At 39.6% G+C, this 17,660-nt stretch overlaps 1 protein-coding gene across 2 annotated transcripts in view; it reads left to right on the top strand.

Moving 5' to 3' along the window:
* Nucleotides 1-17,660, top strand: part of SCAPER (S-phase cyclin A associated protein in the ER) — a 133,171-nt gene that overhangs the window by 98,920 nt on the left and 16,591 nt on the right. For both annotated transcript variants that reach the window (XM_086849343.1, XM_023934234.2), the window contains exons 27-29: nucleotides 1,587-1,742; nucleotides 11,366-11,603; nucleotides 14,575-14,724. In XM_086849343.1, the coding sequence (XP_086705469.1) occupies nucleotides 1,587-1,742; nucleotides 11,366-11,603; nucleotides 14,575-14,724 (544 nt within the window). The remainder of the gene's footprint in view (nucleotides 1-1,586; nucleotides 1,743-11,365; nucleotides 11,604-14,574; nucleotides 14,725-17,660) is intronic.

Here is a 17,660-nt window from a genome sequence, read left to right as displayed (position 1 = left end):
GGTGGACACTGGCAGAGGCTCTCGCTTCTAATCCAGTAGGGAAAACTGTCTTTGAGCAACAACAGGACAAGGTTTTCTTCCCTAATGTCAAAACCCCCTATTCTTTCAAAATCAGACTGTAGGACATGTTGTGAGGGAATAGTTATTTTTAATAAATAGTTGTGCTTTTGTGAGAAGCATTATCTAATCAGTAGTCTTTATTTACTAGAATCAATATTATTTAATAATTTTCCCTGTCGAGTCAAGTTAGAGTGGTCTAGTCATGGTGTAAACTTAAATCCAATAGTGTTCCCTTCTCAAGGAGCCTCTGTTCCAAGAGCCATCTCTGCCAAGTGGACTTGAGGAGCAGCTGGTGGAACAGTGATCTCAGGAGCAGAAGGGTTGGTGTAGACAGGGTAGGAGCAGTGGATCATTTGTTGGTGACTGAAGGCAATTGCTTCCCCATGTCTTTTAAGTGAGGTGGAGGCACACTACAAAAGAGCAGTTCTTCTGATTTTGACAAGAGGTTTCTCCCACTTTGTAAGCGTGGAGGAAAACACAAAGAAAATTAGAGGGGAAAGAAAGGGAGGTGATTACAGTGGGACCTTGGTGTCCACAAAGAGTTGATCTCACCTAAGTCAGCAGAATATGGTGGTTGAGATGGGCTGAAGTCTGAGAAGCTGGATGTTTGTGGTAGAGAAGGGAAGTAGGTGAAGTGAGGTGATATCAGCAAAATGACATGGAAAAAAATATATCTGTGCACAGTTTAAGTGGAGTTGATTATCATCAAAGTATGAGAGAACCTGCTGTGGACAGAGAGATCTTGGTACAAGAATGAAGAGCAGTTTTTTTTGGCATATGTTTCCAAGCTATTAGAAATTCAAAGAAGGAAGTTCAGCAGTTGTGATGTGAGGATCAGCAATGATGATCTGGTCAACCCTAATAAAAAAGAAAGGAGTTTTCAGTTTAAAAAAAAAAATCACCACATGGTTTTGCTATATATTGAATTTGAGTCATGAAGAGGTTTTTTGATCCTGATCCATCTGTACTCATGGTAGAAGGTTGTTAATATTCTATTGGTCCTTGAGATGTTGCATATGTATTTATAAGGGGGGAACAAAGCTCAACAACTGGGCAGTGGTTGCTATGATGTATATATTGCTATAAAATATTATCTGGGTAACATCATTGTCTTCTTGAATTAGTGTGTTCTACAGAGTTTACCTCTTTATGCTAAAAAGAAATTGAGCTGTTGCAGAGCTATCAAGATTATTATAAATCATCTAACTATGGCAAAATTCCTTTGTCCTTCTAGCAGTATGCTAAAATAAACATTTACACTCATCTTTCTTGTACAGTATAATACAAATTATCCTATAACTGACAGATCTCATAACAAAAACTACTGATAGTCATGGACAGCCAGATCTGAAGTTATTGTAGTTGGAATTGTTTCATTGAACCCTTTCAGAAAGAGTATTTAAATAATCACAACCTGCTTTTTGAGTGGTTTGATAGCAGAGAAGCAGAAATTACTTCTTTTGCAAAGTTACCAAAACTGTTGTGGAACTACTTTTTTCATAATCCACTTTTTCCTCTGTTTGTAGTTACGTGGTAAACATAGGATTGGTGGACAAGCTGTGTTGCTGTTTCCTGTCTGTTCAAGGCCCTGTTGATGAGAACCCCAAAACAGCAAGTTTTCTACAGAATGCCACAGCAGTGTTGCATGGGATTTGCCAGCTGTGTTTCACTGTCAGTGGAAGGTGGGTGCACTGGCTCTGTCGTCTCAAAACGTGTTGGTCAGGCAGTGGCCTCCTGCTGAGGCTGCCAGGCAGGACTGGCCCACTGTGGACACACAGGGACAGAAACAGTGCTGGAGATTCCCTCTGCTCATCACCTCACCAGCAAACTGTAATGAGTTACCTGCACTGAGCTTGGTTTTTATAAGTCATTTCTCAGAATTGCAAATTTTCCCTCCTTTACTCACCATTCCACACAGGCTTTTATCACTGATAATTTCAAGTGTCCAGACTCAAGGGCTTCAAGAGGTATGAATTATGATCAGCTAAAATCAACTCTTAATTGATTTGTCTCTATGGTTTTTCTCTAGAGCTGCCTAATTCAGCTCTTGTTCTTTAAAATACCACTGTCCATAAGGGAATTCTGTTTTCCATAAAGAAAGCTATTACTAGATATGTCAGGGAATTTCCTAAAGCAAAATACTTGTTGTTGTAACCTAACCAAGGTTGTGGGAAGTGTGCTTGAGGTATGTGCCTGCCAGCAAATCTGGACTTCTGTGGCCTGCAGTGTAGGACAGCCTGACACTCATGTGAGAGTCAAAATTTCAGAGCTTTGGGCTGCACTTACTAGAACCTACCACATTGCTGCTATTAAACATTTCAGGAAAAATCAAGGCTGGCAGAACTTTACAATGCATTCCTGAAGGGTAAAATTATGCTAGGGTTGAAAAACTAGAGCTAATAAAACATAGGATAAGAAACAAAGCTGTAGGTAAAAGCTGTTGCTGGTAGCCAGGGACACAGACACATGGAAAAAGGACTGCAAGAAATATGAGCCCAAAGAGACCATCCCAACTTACTGAAATTTCCCTTTCTGAAAGCTGCCAACTTGGCATTTTAAATTCCAGCAGAGCACTGCCAAAAGTCAAATACTCACTAAATAAAATAATAAAAAAATCACCCTTCTGTTAGTGGAATAATAGTTCTAGCTAAGAGTGAGTAATACAATACTTGCAATTTCTGTAGCAGGCACACACTTCACCCAAATATTAGAGGTCTTTGCACCCCAAAATAGTACAGCACTGCACAAGTACATCCATCAAGAACATCTGTTCTTTGTAGCACCAGAATAATTTGGGGGGTTGAGTGTTTTTCTTCACAGTTACACTAAGAAGTATCTGATCCTACCACCTCCATAAACAGCAACGCTCTGGATTTTATCCAAAGGTGCTGGTTGTTCATGATTTCCAGGTTAGATTGTTCATTTGAGCATGAAGACAAATGAGAGGAATGAACTTGGAGATTTCAAAACTGTTGTCTTTCACTTTCAGATCAAAAGCTTTGATGTCAGTGATTAGAAGGGCAGTTTAAATTACATCTTTCATCACCTGAGCCCATTGTCATTTAAGCAGTGAATGCAGAGTGTAATTCTGTCATGTTACAGAAGTCTTCAATGTTGGAGGTGATGTAAATGGAAAAAAGTACTGCCAAACACAGATTAAGGTGGCAGAAACAGAGGTCAAATTTATTGAATTCTTAAATATGTCACACTGCAGTAATACATGATGTGTGATACCTGATCTGCAGCACAAAAGGCAGCTTCTCTGTTAGAAATACAGATGCTTCTTTCATTCCTGGTGAATGGTGGTGGAAGCAATGCAGCCTTTCCAGTCAGCTTTTCTCATCCTCCAGCTCAGTTGATACAGGCTTGAGCACTAAACCAGCCTGCCTGTTACACCTCTCTGTCTGTCCCAGTCACCAACCACTCTGATCAGCCAGAGTCTGAGGTTGTGACTGAGATTTGAGAAGCCCAGGAAGTGTTTCAAGTTCTCTGACACTGTAGCATGAAAAGAAGTTTTGCCAAATTAATGGCAGGCTTTCACCATTGTTGTAAGAGCAGTTTTGAAATGTTCTTTTCATATATCCTTCTATATAAGATGGTTCCAGGTTACAAACTTCTTTATGCTCCTTGGTGGTAATCTGGGGATGGGGATATAAAATTAATCTGGTTTTTTTAGTAGAACTTTTTCAGGCTGTTATCTGTCATTTGGAAAGTTGTCATTCCATACTAAATTGGTGAGAGTACCTTCCTAGACTGAAAGCTCTCAGCTCTCAGCACACAGCATTGAGTGACATAGTGGGAAGCTGACACAGGACAGTAAATATTGGGTGAGGTACCAGGACCACCTCAGGGCTCAAACTAGCCCAGCACAATAGGTAGATCCTGTATCAGCTGTGGGATCCTTCTCCTGTGCCTGCAGATCCCACCAGGTTGTCAGGAACTGTACTGCAACTGTGAGCTGCATATCTCCAGAGGGCCAGAAGTTCTTGTTTAAAATTCAGGTTTTAAACAAATAAAAGATCCTGTCCTGTGGGTACAAAGTATTTTGGGCCTTCTCTGGAGTTCTGAGGTAGGAAGGGCTGTCAATCTAGACTTGCCTGCCTTCCTCAAAAGCACATGTCATAAAACTCCAAATTCAGCAGAATATTTCTAAACCAAGCTCTGAATCTTTACCCAGTGTGTATTTGGACAGTTACTTCATGGAAATAATTCTGTAGGCAGTGAAGAGATCTCAGTCAAGTCCCTCTCTGCACGTACCTCTATATCAGGCAAGGTGTCACAACAATAATCATTATTACAGAATAGCCCCAAATTACTTTATATATATATAAATCAACATTATGTTTTAAATTAGGTTTATGGTTGATATAATGTAGATGGTAAAATTTTAAGATATGAATGAAGAGACTTTTTTTATTACTGTGGTAGACTTGTAGAAAAAAAAAGTCCAAAATCATGGAGTTAGATACAGTAAAGAAAAGTCTTCCTAATGTAGAAACATAAATTGGAGGATTTTCAATTTTAAAATCATAAAATATTATTGAAATAAGGAAATCTATTCTGAACATATGTTATAAACATTCCCTATATAAGAGAGGGATTTTCATTCCATTAATGATCAAGGTCTTTAAAAAAGATTTAACTTTGGTATTGATCTTACTTTTCAAATTATCATTTTTGGTACTGGCTAATAAAGGCTTGATTGATTCTTTTAATTGAAATTTTGCTGTGGATGGAATAGCACACTATGAAATACATAAAAACACTGTGAAATACATAAAAAAGATCAATTGTTGAAAATCTTAATAACTTCTCAACCTGTTTCAAGCTTGTTTTGATACTTTTGGTCCTATTGCACAGTGAGAATCGTTGAGGATGACTTGAGACTTCCAACTGGAGGTCCCATTTTTCTGATGCTGTACTGCATCTATAGCTAACAATGAAAGTGAAAGCTCCTTCCTCCCTGATGAGTTAAAAAGAAGGGTGTATGAGAGCTGAAAACAGGGCATTGTCCCTTATTGTTTGTAGGGAGAAATCTGAAAATGCAGCATGTCTGAATATTGAGCTCTCTCTGCTGAGCAGATGAACCTGACATTTGATACTTAAGCTTGAAAATTGTGGCCCTGGCAATGTTTAACTGGTTTTTGCTCACCACTAGAAGTAGCAGTAGCCAGAATTGAAAACAGGCATTTTTATTAACCTGAAATAAAGCAAAATACTAAATACATTTCATATGGAGTAACAGTGGGTTGTGTGGTCATATAGATCTCTTGAAATCTGTGTGGAATTGCAGATGTCCAGTAGCATGTTCAAGATGACAGTCCTGTTTTCCAGAGTGTGTCACTGTACATATGAGAGCTAGAAGGCCTATTTTGGGCCCTCAGGTCCTGACTACACATCTGGAATGTGCTTGGCTTCTACCCACAGGACAGAAAACAATGAGCAGACTTGGAATGCAAGGAGCATTAATAAAGGCACAGCCATGCTGCCTCAGCTCAGCCTTCCCTAAAAGCAGGAGGGAACACTGAGAATCTCCGTGGCAGGTCCTTTATCAGCATAGCAAAGGTTTTTCTTATGTTCCTGTCTTCTCCTGTACTGCCCAGTGTTCATGAAGCCTAGATCCCCCTTTTCCCTTTTTCTCTGGACCTTCAGTTGCTGTCCTGCAGGTTTAATTCTTGCTCTGTGGAGGGCTAGGGCTAATGCCTTGTTTCACTTTCGCCCACGAGTACGAGTGAATAAATTCACATTAGCACGAGTTAATGCAAAGAACAGGAGGGAAACCAAGAGCAGTACTGCAGTGTAAGACTCAGTCACTGAGGCACAAGGTTTTCCCCAGGAGCAGTACAATGGAGAGCAATAACACAGATACAGGGAGGATACTGCATTGGCCATAAGGGGAATATTGCAAATAATAGTCCCTCAAATTATGTAGGTCCTAGTGAACACCAGCTGTTTAAAAAAAATGCTGTTTTCTCAATTTAAGAAATGCCTTCAAGCTTTCTCGTTACTCCAGGAAAATACAGTGTGAGAGCAGTGCAGTAATGAAATTGTTGCTGTTATATGTTATCTCAAACCAGTGGTGGGATATATAAATGTGTGTCAGCAGCTAATGAAGCTGGGTTACAAGCTGCAGTGGCAGAAAGCTGCAGATGCAGGGTCTGATGCAGGGAAGCGGTGCCTGTCGTGTCACAGATCTACACGGAAGTGGGCTGGGCTGGGCTCACTTTTATTACAGTAATTAAGATAATGTCTGTTTTGGCTGCTGGATGGTGAATCAGATGGAAGTCTGTCTGAACCTTGGTTTTGCTTCTCAGCGCTTCCAAGGGACAGCAGCTCCAGCAAGTGCTGTTAAACTTAAATTACTGGAAGGTTTCACTTCATCACTTCTGTACAGCACTGCAACCCCTGCTTGACAGTGGGAATTGTAGCAAGGTCCTGACAGGTGCTAAATGCTTCTTTGTTCTTCTTTTATTATTATTTTGCCTCTTTATTTTGACATCTCTTTCTAAATAAAATAATTTAGAAGCAAAAAGTAAAGATGAAAGTTTTTAAATCCCAATAATAAAAAAACCCTAACAGATTATACTCTAAGCCTCTTGGAAACTCATGTTTTCATTTCATTCCATATTTTTAATCAGGAGTATATATTTCAAATATACAAACATTATAATGTATACCCTTAGAGAGGCTTGTCTGCTTGTTAGCTGAGCCAGTTTTTAAAACAATATATTTTCAGATATAAACAGTTTGCTCATATTGAAGCTTGGAGAAGTTGTAGTTTTATACTTGTTCTGCAGAGTATGCTGTTTTTTATCAAGCTATATTGAGTTCATGTTTTTAATAAATAGTGGTATATTTTAAGCAACAAAGTACCACTGTTCAGTATCTATCTTTCTTTTTCTTTCTTTTTTTTTCTTTTTTTTCTTTTTCTTTCTTTTTCTTTTTCTTTCTTTCTTTTTTTCTTTCTTTTTTTCTTTCTTTTTCTTTCTTTTTCTTTCTTTTTCTTTCTTTTTCTTTCTTTTTCTTTCTTTTTCTTTCTTTTTCTTTTTTTTTCTTTCTTTTTCTTTCCCTCCCTCCCTCTCCTTCCATTTCTTCCTTCCTTTCAACAGTTTTTTAATTCTTAAACCCTTTTTGTGAATCATAGACCACATACCAATTCCTGAGACCCCTTGATGGCCAAGCTGAAAATCACAGTGCCAGCCCAAAATGAAAATACTGTGCATTTCATCAAAACCTTTTTTTTTTAAGATCCTGCAGGTTGTTTGATCATAATATAAATATTTGTCTGTTTTTCTGTATATACATAAATATTGTGACTGCTAAAGTTTGAAAGTTTGTTTGTTTTCCCAGCTACATCATCCAATATTAAAAATCCAGTGGGTCTTGCTTCCCTTCAGGGATTAATTGAAGGGGTTTTGTCTTAGTGACTATTCTACTTTTGCAGCTTTTACAGACTCAGACACAAAGTTTCTTTAAGTAGGAGAATTAAGAGGAGTTGGAGCTATAGGAATCTGATCTCTCTTTCAGTTAGGTGAAGTCTGATTTTCTGGTGTGACATTATCATCTTATGTTATGAAGGTTTTTAGGGGTTTTTGCTTCAGTCTGTCCCAACAGCACTGAATTTTCATTGGGCTTACATTTTGAAGTGAACTAAAAATCTGCTAAAAGTATGAAACCCAGTGTTGTGCAGACTTGACAAAAATCACTCAGAGCAGTAAAGTTTCATGCTGTATTTTCCATAATTTCTTATAGGATTTTTTTAAATTTAAAGCCCACAGCAAGTACAAGTAACTTCTTTTACCTTTTTATTGTAAACATTTGGGCTTGTGTGTAAAGTAAATATGTAAAGTGATGTAAACAACAGTTTAGCTCAACAGGAGCCAGTCATCTATAACTTTAGTATAGGCAACATCCAAAATAAAACTTTTCTGGCAGTTCCTTCAATCCATCAAATCTAAAAGACATATTTTTAATTTCTCTATAACAGTTTTGTTCTGTAGGACAACTTCAAAATTTTTCATCTTTTCTGTGAAAAAGCTAATGCTTGCATTTAGAGTTACTTTACAATTGACTTTTTAATGTATATTTTGATTCATTCTCTGCTCCAGAGTAGCACAGAATGGTAAAAAAGGATTTCATCCAGCAATGTAAGATTTCTCATATGGAATTGTTTAAAAATAATGATGGAGTGAGAGTTGAAAGCAAGCTAACTTTAACCTTTGGTAAAATTGGTCAATCTTCTGATTGCACAGAGTCAGAAAAAAAATTCTGTGAGGGTATCATATGCAGTAATTAATTTGGGGTTATCATTTGACTGTGAGTGTACTTTTCTGTTTTGTACAGCTGAAAAAGCTAAGAGTGAAATTAGGAAATACTGGTTGGCAGGAGGAGCTGTGCTCTTATGTGATCCTGTGGCAATAAATGTTCTAGTTAGTCGAGTGTAACTAAGTGATGGTTAGCACATTTTGGCTACCCCATCCTGCAGAATAAATCCTTGGACATCAGAAGGCATTTTGAAGTGAGGAATACCAGGGAGCCCAGACACACAAAGCAGAGCTGTGCACAGGGTGGTCCCAGAGCTGCCAGCTCTCCCTCTTCCTGCAGCCATCCGGGTCCGTGCCTCCCTCCCAGCCAGCCTGATGTGCCAGCAGGACCTGGAAATTCATAGCAGGGATCTGCCAAAGGCACAGCTGGCACAGGCAGGTGATGGGGCAGGAAGTGTCTCTGCTGACTCCATTCACTCACACTCACTTAGAGACCACAGAGCTTCAAAATGAAGGTTTGGGGCATGGATTCAAGGCATAGGGAAAGCAAAGCCCTGCCATAAATTGTTGTGCAGCGTAGCCCCACCCAAACACACTCAGAACTCTAGTATTTTTTTCTACTTTTTATTCTTTGTGGAGTAAATTTTAGGGTCTTAAGGAAAACAGACACAACTATGTTGCTTTTGTTCTTACTGTGTTTTACTAAAATCTGATTTTTCTCTCAGAGGCTTGTGGGCTATTTACACAGTCTGGAGTGCTTTGTGCAGCACAGGTATCCCTGAAGCAGGCCTGGGACATTGATCCTGGAGGTAGCAGCAGAGGTTACAGCACTGAATAGCTTTTTCAGTAGCATTGAATATTCAAAGACTAAATAGAAATAACTCAGAAATTATACTCATAAGTGCTAATTCCAGATGAGATCACTCCTTACATCACCTGACCTACTGCTTTGTAAAGGTAAAGATATGAGGGGACAGTGGTGGAACCAGATGGGTGCCAGTAGAGCAAATTGTGTACAGCCCAAGTACTGTTCTGTCATATCCACCTGAGCTCAGGGCTGCTCTGGGACTTGGGGAATTCAGGTTCATGATCCTGCTCAGCCTCTTTCACTCCCTGTGGTCCAGGGAAGCGATGGAGTGCTGTTAACAGACAAATTCTCATGGACAGGCATTGTTTTGGGTAAGGTGGTGCTTTCTTGCCTGCTTTATTTGCTTCACTAGGAGAAGTGAAAATGACAGAACAAGGTGGTTGATGGTTGCCAAAACTTGGTCATTGCTGAGCTCATGGTTTAATTCCTCTGTTGAAGAAGTCTGTCTGTAATTGTAAAAAGCAGGATTAGTCAGCATGCCCAGCACCTGTGTTGCAGATATCACTGGAACCTGTATTTGTAACAGAGGGGTGCAGGTTGCTCCTGGTCCAGGTACAGGAGAGATTATTGAGAGCTGTTCAGTCAAGGGGAAAGCTTCTTACTGGTTCTGCTCAACAGGAATATTCTGAGCCCTCTGAGTGTCTGGTCTTTGCTGTCTTAAACTGAGGTCTTCAAACTTACAGATTATTTTAGAAAATTGGTTTTCACTTCCATTTCCTTTGCTTTTAGTAATTATAAAAGGGAAAAATACCCTCATTTAAGTTGTCCTTCTATAATGTTTTCTCATATAATCTGTAGTATTTTCCTTTAATTACAAAAAGAGGAATCATATATATTCTGAATCTTTGTAGTCCCTTTTGATATTGGCACTTTCTTCTTTTTTTCTTCTTTTTTTCTTCTTTTTTTTCTTCTTTTTTTCTTCTTTTTTTCTTCTTTTTTTCTTCTTTTTTTCTTCTTTTTTTCTTCTTTTTTTCTTCTTTTTTTCTTCTTTTTTTCTTCTTTTTTTCTTCTTTTTTTCTTCTTTTTTTCTTCTTTTTTTTCTTCTTTTTTTCTTCTTTTTTTCTTCTTTTTTTCTTCTTTGTGAAAAATGGAAACATAGTAGATGAGGTAAAAAGCAGACCTTGATGTAGCATATATTCGTTGCTACTCTTTGCTGTGTTTTATTATTTTAGTGTTTCCTTTGATACCAATATTGACCAAATGTGTTTCCAAAATGACATTCAGATCATTTATATAATGGGTTTGAATTAGAATTCAGAAAATATAAAACTTGGGGCTTCACTTTGTGCTTGCCCACCCTCCACACATTATTTAGTCTGCAGGGTAGTGATATTCTGAGTCTTCCTTAGTAGTTGTCCTGCATCATCTTCTGGGTTAATAATGTGAAAAAACATGAGTAGTAAAAAATCATGGAGGATTATGTTAAGTGCTTTTGAAAGTCTGGATGTGAGAATAGAAAGGGCAGTCCTGAGTTGTCTGTCTGTGCTGATATCCTAGATAACCAAAAACCTTCTCCATTATTTTATGTGCATACCCAAAAGATGGCAAAGAGACCCAGTTCCTGTGTGCACGAGCTGTGCTGGTTTGTACTTACCTGTGCTTTGCTGCCCTGCTGCGCTCTCCCATCGCAGCATCTGACTGAAGTAAGAAGCAGTGTGTTTTACTACTGCTCCAGCACTTCATTCTTGAGTTCCTGCAGAAGTGTTTGATTAAGATCATCTGTTCCCAGTAACTGGTTTCACTACTTAGGTAGGCAGTTTGTTCCAGTGCCTGCAGCCCATCACTGTGGCAGGAGAGGCTCCAGGGAGTTCTCCCAGTGCTGCGGGTTGCTGTTGCAAGCAGCAAAGGTGAGAGCAGGCTGCTGGCCCAGGAGAGGGCTTGCATTGAGCCCCTAGGTGCTCCCACAGTGGCCCCACACTCCTCACTGCTGGCAAGAGCACGGGCACGGGATGTGACGCGAGATCCTGAATGATACAGCCGTGCTGCAATGAAAGGGAGCGTGAGACAGTGCCCTAATTATTGCAAGTCTTCTGGAAATGCTGTGGTTTCCTGGCACTTCAGGCATCAGGTTTTCCCTGGTCCCCAGTTCACTGTTTCTCTAACATTTAGCTCCTTGGACCCTTCTCCTGGACAAGCGCTGCTCACTCTCCGCTGCTCACTGTTTCCTTGGCAGGTCCTGGAACATATTTGACAGCGCACGTCAGGACCCCACAGGACTCATAACAGCTCTTCAGGCCACAGATTTGGTGGGAGTCCTGCACATGCTCTACTGTGTCCTTTTCCATGGCACCATCTCAGATCCAAACACAGCCAGCCCTAAAGACAGCTATGCCACCAACACGGTCCAGGTTGCCATTCAGAGTTTACGTTTCTTCAATAGTTTTGCTGTTCTTGACCTGCCTGCCTTCCAGGTAACAGATGTTTTAAAACTTGTCTTGATGGGAAAATGTTAATTATTGATCATATCTTCGGACTAAGTTTTGTCTTTCAGATCTTAGTTATTGAAGGTGTTTTAAAATATTAGGTTTCATGCATTAAATTTGTAACTATTGTTATGTCTACCATGTAGCTGTAGCTGATGAATTTAACCAAAAAGTGAAAATTTAGAATACATTAAATACTGAATCCTAATTATGTCTTAGAACTTCTTTTTCACTTGTTTCTAGCATAGTGGTTTTTATATTTATTAAGCCCCAAAAGTGTAAAAAGAAAAATCTTAGTCAAAAGGACAAAATAAGAATTTTTCTTATGTGAAAGGATTTGCTTTTATTAAAACCACATACTACATTTTCCAGTGCTTTCAGTGGCCACTCGCTTTAAGATTGTGCAGCTGAAACTGATAATTGCTTGATATAATTTTTTTAGCAAGTAAAACTTTGTTGACCAAAAATCAGAAAATATGTTTTCATTATTTTTATTAAATTAAAAAATAAAAAATGCTGAGCAGAGTTCAAGTGTAAATGAATGATTTTGCCATACAAATACTGGTATATTTCTCAGGTAAGCTGTTAAAGTTGTATTGTTAATGTAAAATAGCTGTCAGAAACCATTGCTTTGAAAACACATTTAGCAGCATCAATCTCACACAATTCAACAGAACAGGTTTCTTTTTCATTTAATGTGTAATTTTTATATGTTGTACCATACTCTCCAGCTGAAATGCATTAAACTCAGCGAGAGCTTTTCACAAGTGAAGAATTTAGTGTGGCTCTTTCAGTTGTTGGTGTTTCTTGCCATGGGTTTTCAGTACGTTTGGTGTAATCTGTAACAGCAGCAGCAAGACTTCTGTGTGCAGCTGCAGCACCCACTCCAGTCAGGGTTTCTTTACAGGGACAAAAGCAGGATATGGACTGGAGTTTTGCTGCACACACTACTGACTCCCATTTCTTTCTGTAAATCATGGTAGTTCCCCCCTGCACCTTGTTTAGCGCTTCTTGGTTTGATACTGGCTGTTTATGTGTTGCTGTAGGTGTTACAGGTGTGTGCCAGAGTCAGGCTTGAACTGGAACAGGTACAGGTTGCAGGGGAGCTGTAGAAAATCACACTGGCTGGAGGGCTGCTCCCTGAAATCCCAAGAAACCACTGTTCATTTTTAAAACACCATCTCCTGCTTACTATGTCTGTATTTAACTCTCTACCAACACCATTATGTGTCAGCATTTATAATGGACAGTCAGCATTAATTTCCAAATTCCATGGTCTGTGTTAGTCTGTTCTACCTAAAATGGAGCAAGTCAGTAGCTATTGCATGAAGGGTGGCCAGAACCCAGCAGTGGGAATTGCTTCCCTCAGTTCATGAACACAGGGCTCTGCTCAGGAGGTACCCACCCAGCTGTTTGCTGGACTGTGGGCATGGTGTGGTTTGTCATGGACAGGCACTCTGGGCTAGCCTCAGCAGCTCTCCCTTCCTATGCATTAATGTGATTTGTTTCTGCAAATGTTAAAAATAACATCCACCTGAGGCAGTTTGCTGGACACCCTGACCCTGTGGGCCATGGCAGGCTGGCAGACAGCAGGGAGAAAAGCCTCCTTTATGTGATGTGTGATCATTATCTCTAAGGAATAGTTTTATCACAAATTAGTAGGACTGTGGAATAGGAGGTTCTGATTAGCAGAAGAGGTCTGGTATCCTCGAGTTTGTATTAGCACAGATGGCTCATGGTATATATTTCATTTAATTTGACAGTCTAAACAATTGAAAGATGGTAGTGAGAAACAGCACAGGGTCCTGAGCTGATACTAATTCTGGCTAAAAAGGAAGCATAGTTTCCTTGAAAAATTAGTTTAACTTTTATACAGAAACTCAGGTGCCCTTTGACCTGTTGTTATCAGGGGAGGTTAAACCCAGAGTGTTGGGTCACAGCATGCACGGACAGTACTAATTAAATAAGGATGGACCTGAGAGCACATAGCATTTACATGACATAAAGCAGTAAATGGTGGCTGTGTTGGGCATTAAATTTTGAAAATACACTGACTTACCAGAATGCTTGAAGTTCAAGATCAAAAGCATCCACAGCTGAGCCTGGTTTCATTGTCAAGGATCCTGCTTTTGTTGGGTGTATTTGGAATTCAGCAAGACTAAACTATGCCACAGCCTGGGATTTATGTATATGTATTTACCACAGGCTACAAGGTAGAAAATGAAGAAAACTCTGAAATGAGATTTTCTCAGGCCTGCATTGCTGTTTTATTAGAGTTAGGGTTCTGTCATGCTCATTCCTTGTGCTTTAGTTTTCCCCTTTGACCCTGTGTCGCTCTATCTGCTTGACATGTTTATTAAATAGAGGCTGTAGGCTGCGCAGATAAAATCTAATTCTGAATCTCCATGTTACAGCAATTTGCCTACTTTTAAAAAACATTCCAAGAAGCTTTGCAGCTGAGTGTTCTCTCCTTCTGGATGTTTCTAATTTCTTGTAGTGTTTGAAAAGTCATTATTTGTTATTAATCATTGTATTCCATTCAGAGCGTGAGTTATTAACAAGAAACGCATTTTGCTCTGTTGCAGAAATGAAGATGGTTTGTTTTGTTTTGCTTATTTCTAAGAGATATTACTAAATTTTCCTGGATCATGTAATGTATGACAAATGAAACGGTCAACCTAATGCTACTCTGAATGTCAAATAAGCAGAGTCCAGTTTTTCCTTTGTCCCTTGAAAATTTGAATTTATTCTTGCTTCTGTGGCTTTTAATGTTGTATTCTTACTGTGAACAGTAAGTTCAGGCTGAAGAAAGAGATCTGATTCTGGCCTTTCACAATGAAGAACATAGTCTGCACTTTGCAAAAAAACCCAGAAGGGTGTAGCTAATGTGTACACAATTCACACAAGTTCTAGAACATACTGCTCAAGTGTAATTTCTATTTCTTGGCCTTTTTTTCAGTCGATTGTGGGAGCTGAAGGACTGTCCCTGGCCTTCAGGCACATTATCAGCTCCCTGCTGTGGTACTGCTCCCAGCATACCTGTGAAGGATTGCTGCACGAAGTCATCATTTGTGTTGGCTACTTCACTGTAAACAACCCAGATAACCAGGTAAGGCAAATGGAAAAGGGGATCAGAAGTTATCAAGGGCACATTTAGTTATGGATTCCTCCAGGAAATTCATCCCCTCGGCATTTGAAGGACTTGGGATTCCTGTGAGCACAAACGGATGTGTTTGCAAAAGAGAAACTGAAGTTGTGTGTTAAGAGAAACACACAATTAAAAAATGAATTTTGTGTGTCCATTTGGAGTTGTTAATGCTGCCATTGCACTGATTTGAACTGGCCTTGCTCTCTGCCAAGATTTACTTAGCATCAGATATTTTTAATTCTAAGTTAGCTTCACATCTCAGATGGTTGTGGTACCCAAGTTAAACCTTTTTAAAGCCAACTAAGCTACTCTCCCATGTAGACTTGTCCTTGAATGCCAGTGTAGCTCTCTCCCTGCTTGACAGTGCTCAGGTTTAAGCCATCCTTCTCCATGAATCTTTTCAGTCATAAACAAAATGCCTTATTCAAGAAACAATGGAAATTCCCCTTTAGCTTCCTTGATAGTTGTCCACTTTTGCCACTGGACTTTGTGATCTCTCTTACTGGCTTATAAAGTAACACAGACACAAAACTCAAAAAATATTTCAAATATATTTGTCTTAAAAATCTTCTGGTTTTCTCAGCCTATATGTAATATCTCAGGGTGTATTGGGCAGAGCTTGGAACTGGCTCTTTGAATATGTGAAGCTGACTGTAGGTGCTGCATTTCAGTGCCCACATGTTGGGTATGATTCAGATGAATGCTGCATTTGAATGCAGCTGAATGTAGTGAAGGTACTCTCTGTGTTCTCTATCTGTGCTTGTACCACCTGGTTCTCTGTTTTGCACAACTTTTGGGATGGGGTTGAGGGTGAGGAGCTCAGTGCCCTCAGCTCAGCTGATGAGCAGGAAGAAGAGTTAAAACTTGTCAGGAAAGTTTTTAGAGAAAAGCTGCTCGATAACATTCTTACAGTTATTGACTGTAATTGGAACACTGTAGTATCTTAAAGCTGACAATGCTGTCACAAGTATTACATAATTAATTAGTGATATTTCTGTGGGATTGGCCACAGCTGGAGGGAGGATGCTGCAGCCTCCCTACCCTGTGTGACCAAGTCCCACTCAGGATCTGGAGCTGCCTGTTGGAAATGCTTCAGAATGGTCATTTCTAAACCCCGTGTGCTGCTGCTGCCACTTTGAGTCCCTCTGCTGCCCGACAGGTCGAGCTGGGCCCCAGAAGTGCCAGCAAACCATGTTGTCTTTTCTGTGCAGTTCAAAAATTTCTCTTGTGGCACACGAGTCCAAACAGATGTGATTGATTGCATGGAGGACTTGGCAGTGCAGGAATGGTGCAGCAGAGGGATTTCCTGTGCTGGTGTCCGAGGGAAGGTCCGGCCGTGTGAGCGGGCACTGGGCAGTGGCCGTGGGGCTCCGCGGGTCCCAGGACACTGAGGGGGAGCCTTTGCTGCTGCTGTGCTTTCACAGCTGGGTCCTGGAGTCTTCACCTTGTGCTCTTGGGGCTGAAGGTGGCTTCTGCAGCTCTCAAAATCAGGTTTAGGCTTTCAAACAGACATTCATGGCTGTCAGTCCTTTTCGTACCCTAAAAACTCTCTTTTAGGGTGGTTTGCTATGGAGGTACAATCTCAGACGTCATGACATGCCTAACTTCCTATGTAATTTCTAATATTCCTCACTAGTAAGATTTTAACTGAGGAAGAGGCTTTTGGGTTCAGCTTTTTTATTTAAAAAAGCATTTTGAAAAACTGAAGCTTTCCTCACTCAGGTACTTGAAAAATACTGGGAAGGTTTTTTAGTGAAAGGAAGTAATTTTTCTTTTAATACCAGGCAAAGCAGTGCGACTTGCTCATGGTCATTATTTTAAGGTGCTCTTTGTGTTGTGACTTCCACTAGACAGGCTGCTTTTCATGAAGAGGGAAGTGCTTTCTATTCATTCAGTTATGGTTTAATTTTTTATTACGTTAAGAGCTTCCAATTTTTTCTTTCGTCGTTGATCATCTGGGGAGTCCTACTAAAAATAAAAAATTGGTCTCACAGTGAAAGTTTTCAAATAGTAGGCTTGAAGTCCTGGCAAGTACAATGTAATAAAAATAGATACAGTAGACTTGAGCTGCAAAAATAAATTTCTATAAAGCCAGATAGCTCTATTTAGTATTTGAACCGACTTCAACTGTGTCAATAACTGACGTATTTTGAGGCAAATTCAGGTTCTTCTTGGAGTCAAATGTGCATTTGTTTGGAAATATTTGTAGTTTAAAGTAGTTTCCTTTCTAAATTTGTATTTCTTATTACAAACAGAGGTGTGTTTTCATTGCTTTCAATATGCAGAAAAAGAAAGGACAAACAGTTGTTTGGAATTTTCAGTGTTTCTTTTTATGGTTCCTTTTTCTATCCACATCAACAGATAAATATCCAAAGCAGCATGCTGGAAGAGGGGAAAAAAAAGGCAACTTTATTTTTTTTTTTAAAAAAAAAAGCAAGGCAGTTCCCCAGTTTGGACAATAGATAGATTTCTAAAACAGAAATTTTACAGCCTGTCACCCTTAGTGTTGACCTTCTGTAGTAGTACTGTGATTTAAGTAAGTGAACTACTACTGCTATGCAGTCAAAATCATAAGAGGGCAATTTCCTAAATATTTCACATTCATAGAACAAAATCTTCCAAGAGCATCATAAGCCATTCATTTAAAATAATATAGGTTTGACTTTGTTAATTACACCGTCTGTGAAAGTCTTTATATTTAGTTGAGTAGCAGATGAAAAAGGAAGGAGGAAAGTGTTTTTCTCTTGTGCAGTTTGCAGATTTGGGTTTCCCCACAGCTCCAGGAGCCCTCAGCCCCTCCTGGTGTGTCCCACACGCAGAGGCTCTGCCTGGGCTCCCACTTGGTGTTTCTACCACGCCTGCAGCTTGGGCCAGTCCCAAGTGATTCTGTCGAGGAG

The sequence above is a fragment of the Cyanistes caeruleus genome, chromosome 13 (assembly GCF_971803275.1).
Source record: "Cyanistes caeruleus chromosome 13, bCyaCae1.hap1.1, whole genome shotgun sequence".
In the NCBI taxonomy this organism is placed as follows: Eukaryota; Metazoa; Chordata; class Aves; order Passeriformes; family Paridae; genus Cyanistes; species Cyanistes caeruleus.
Note: the sequence above shows the minus strand (reverse complement) of the source record. Positions and strands in the feature narration are given on the sequence as shown.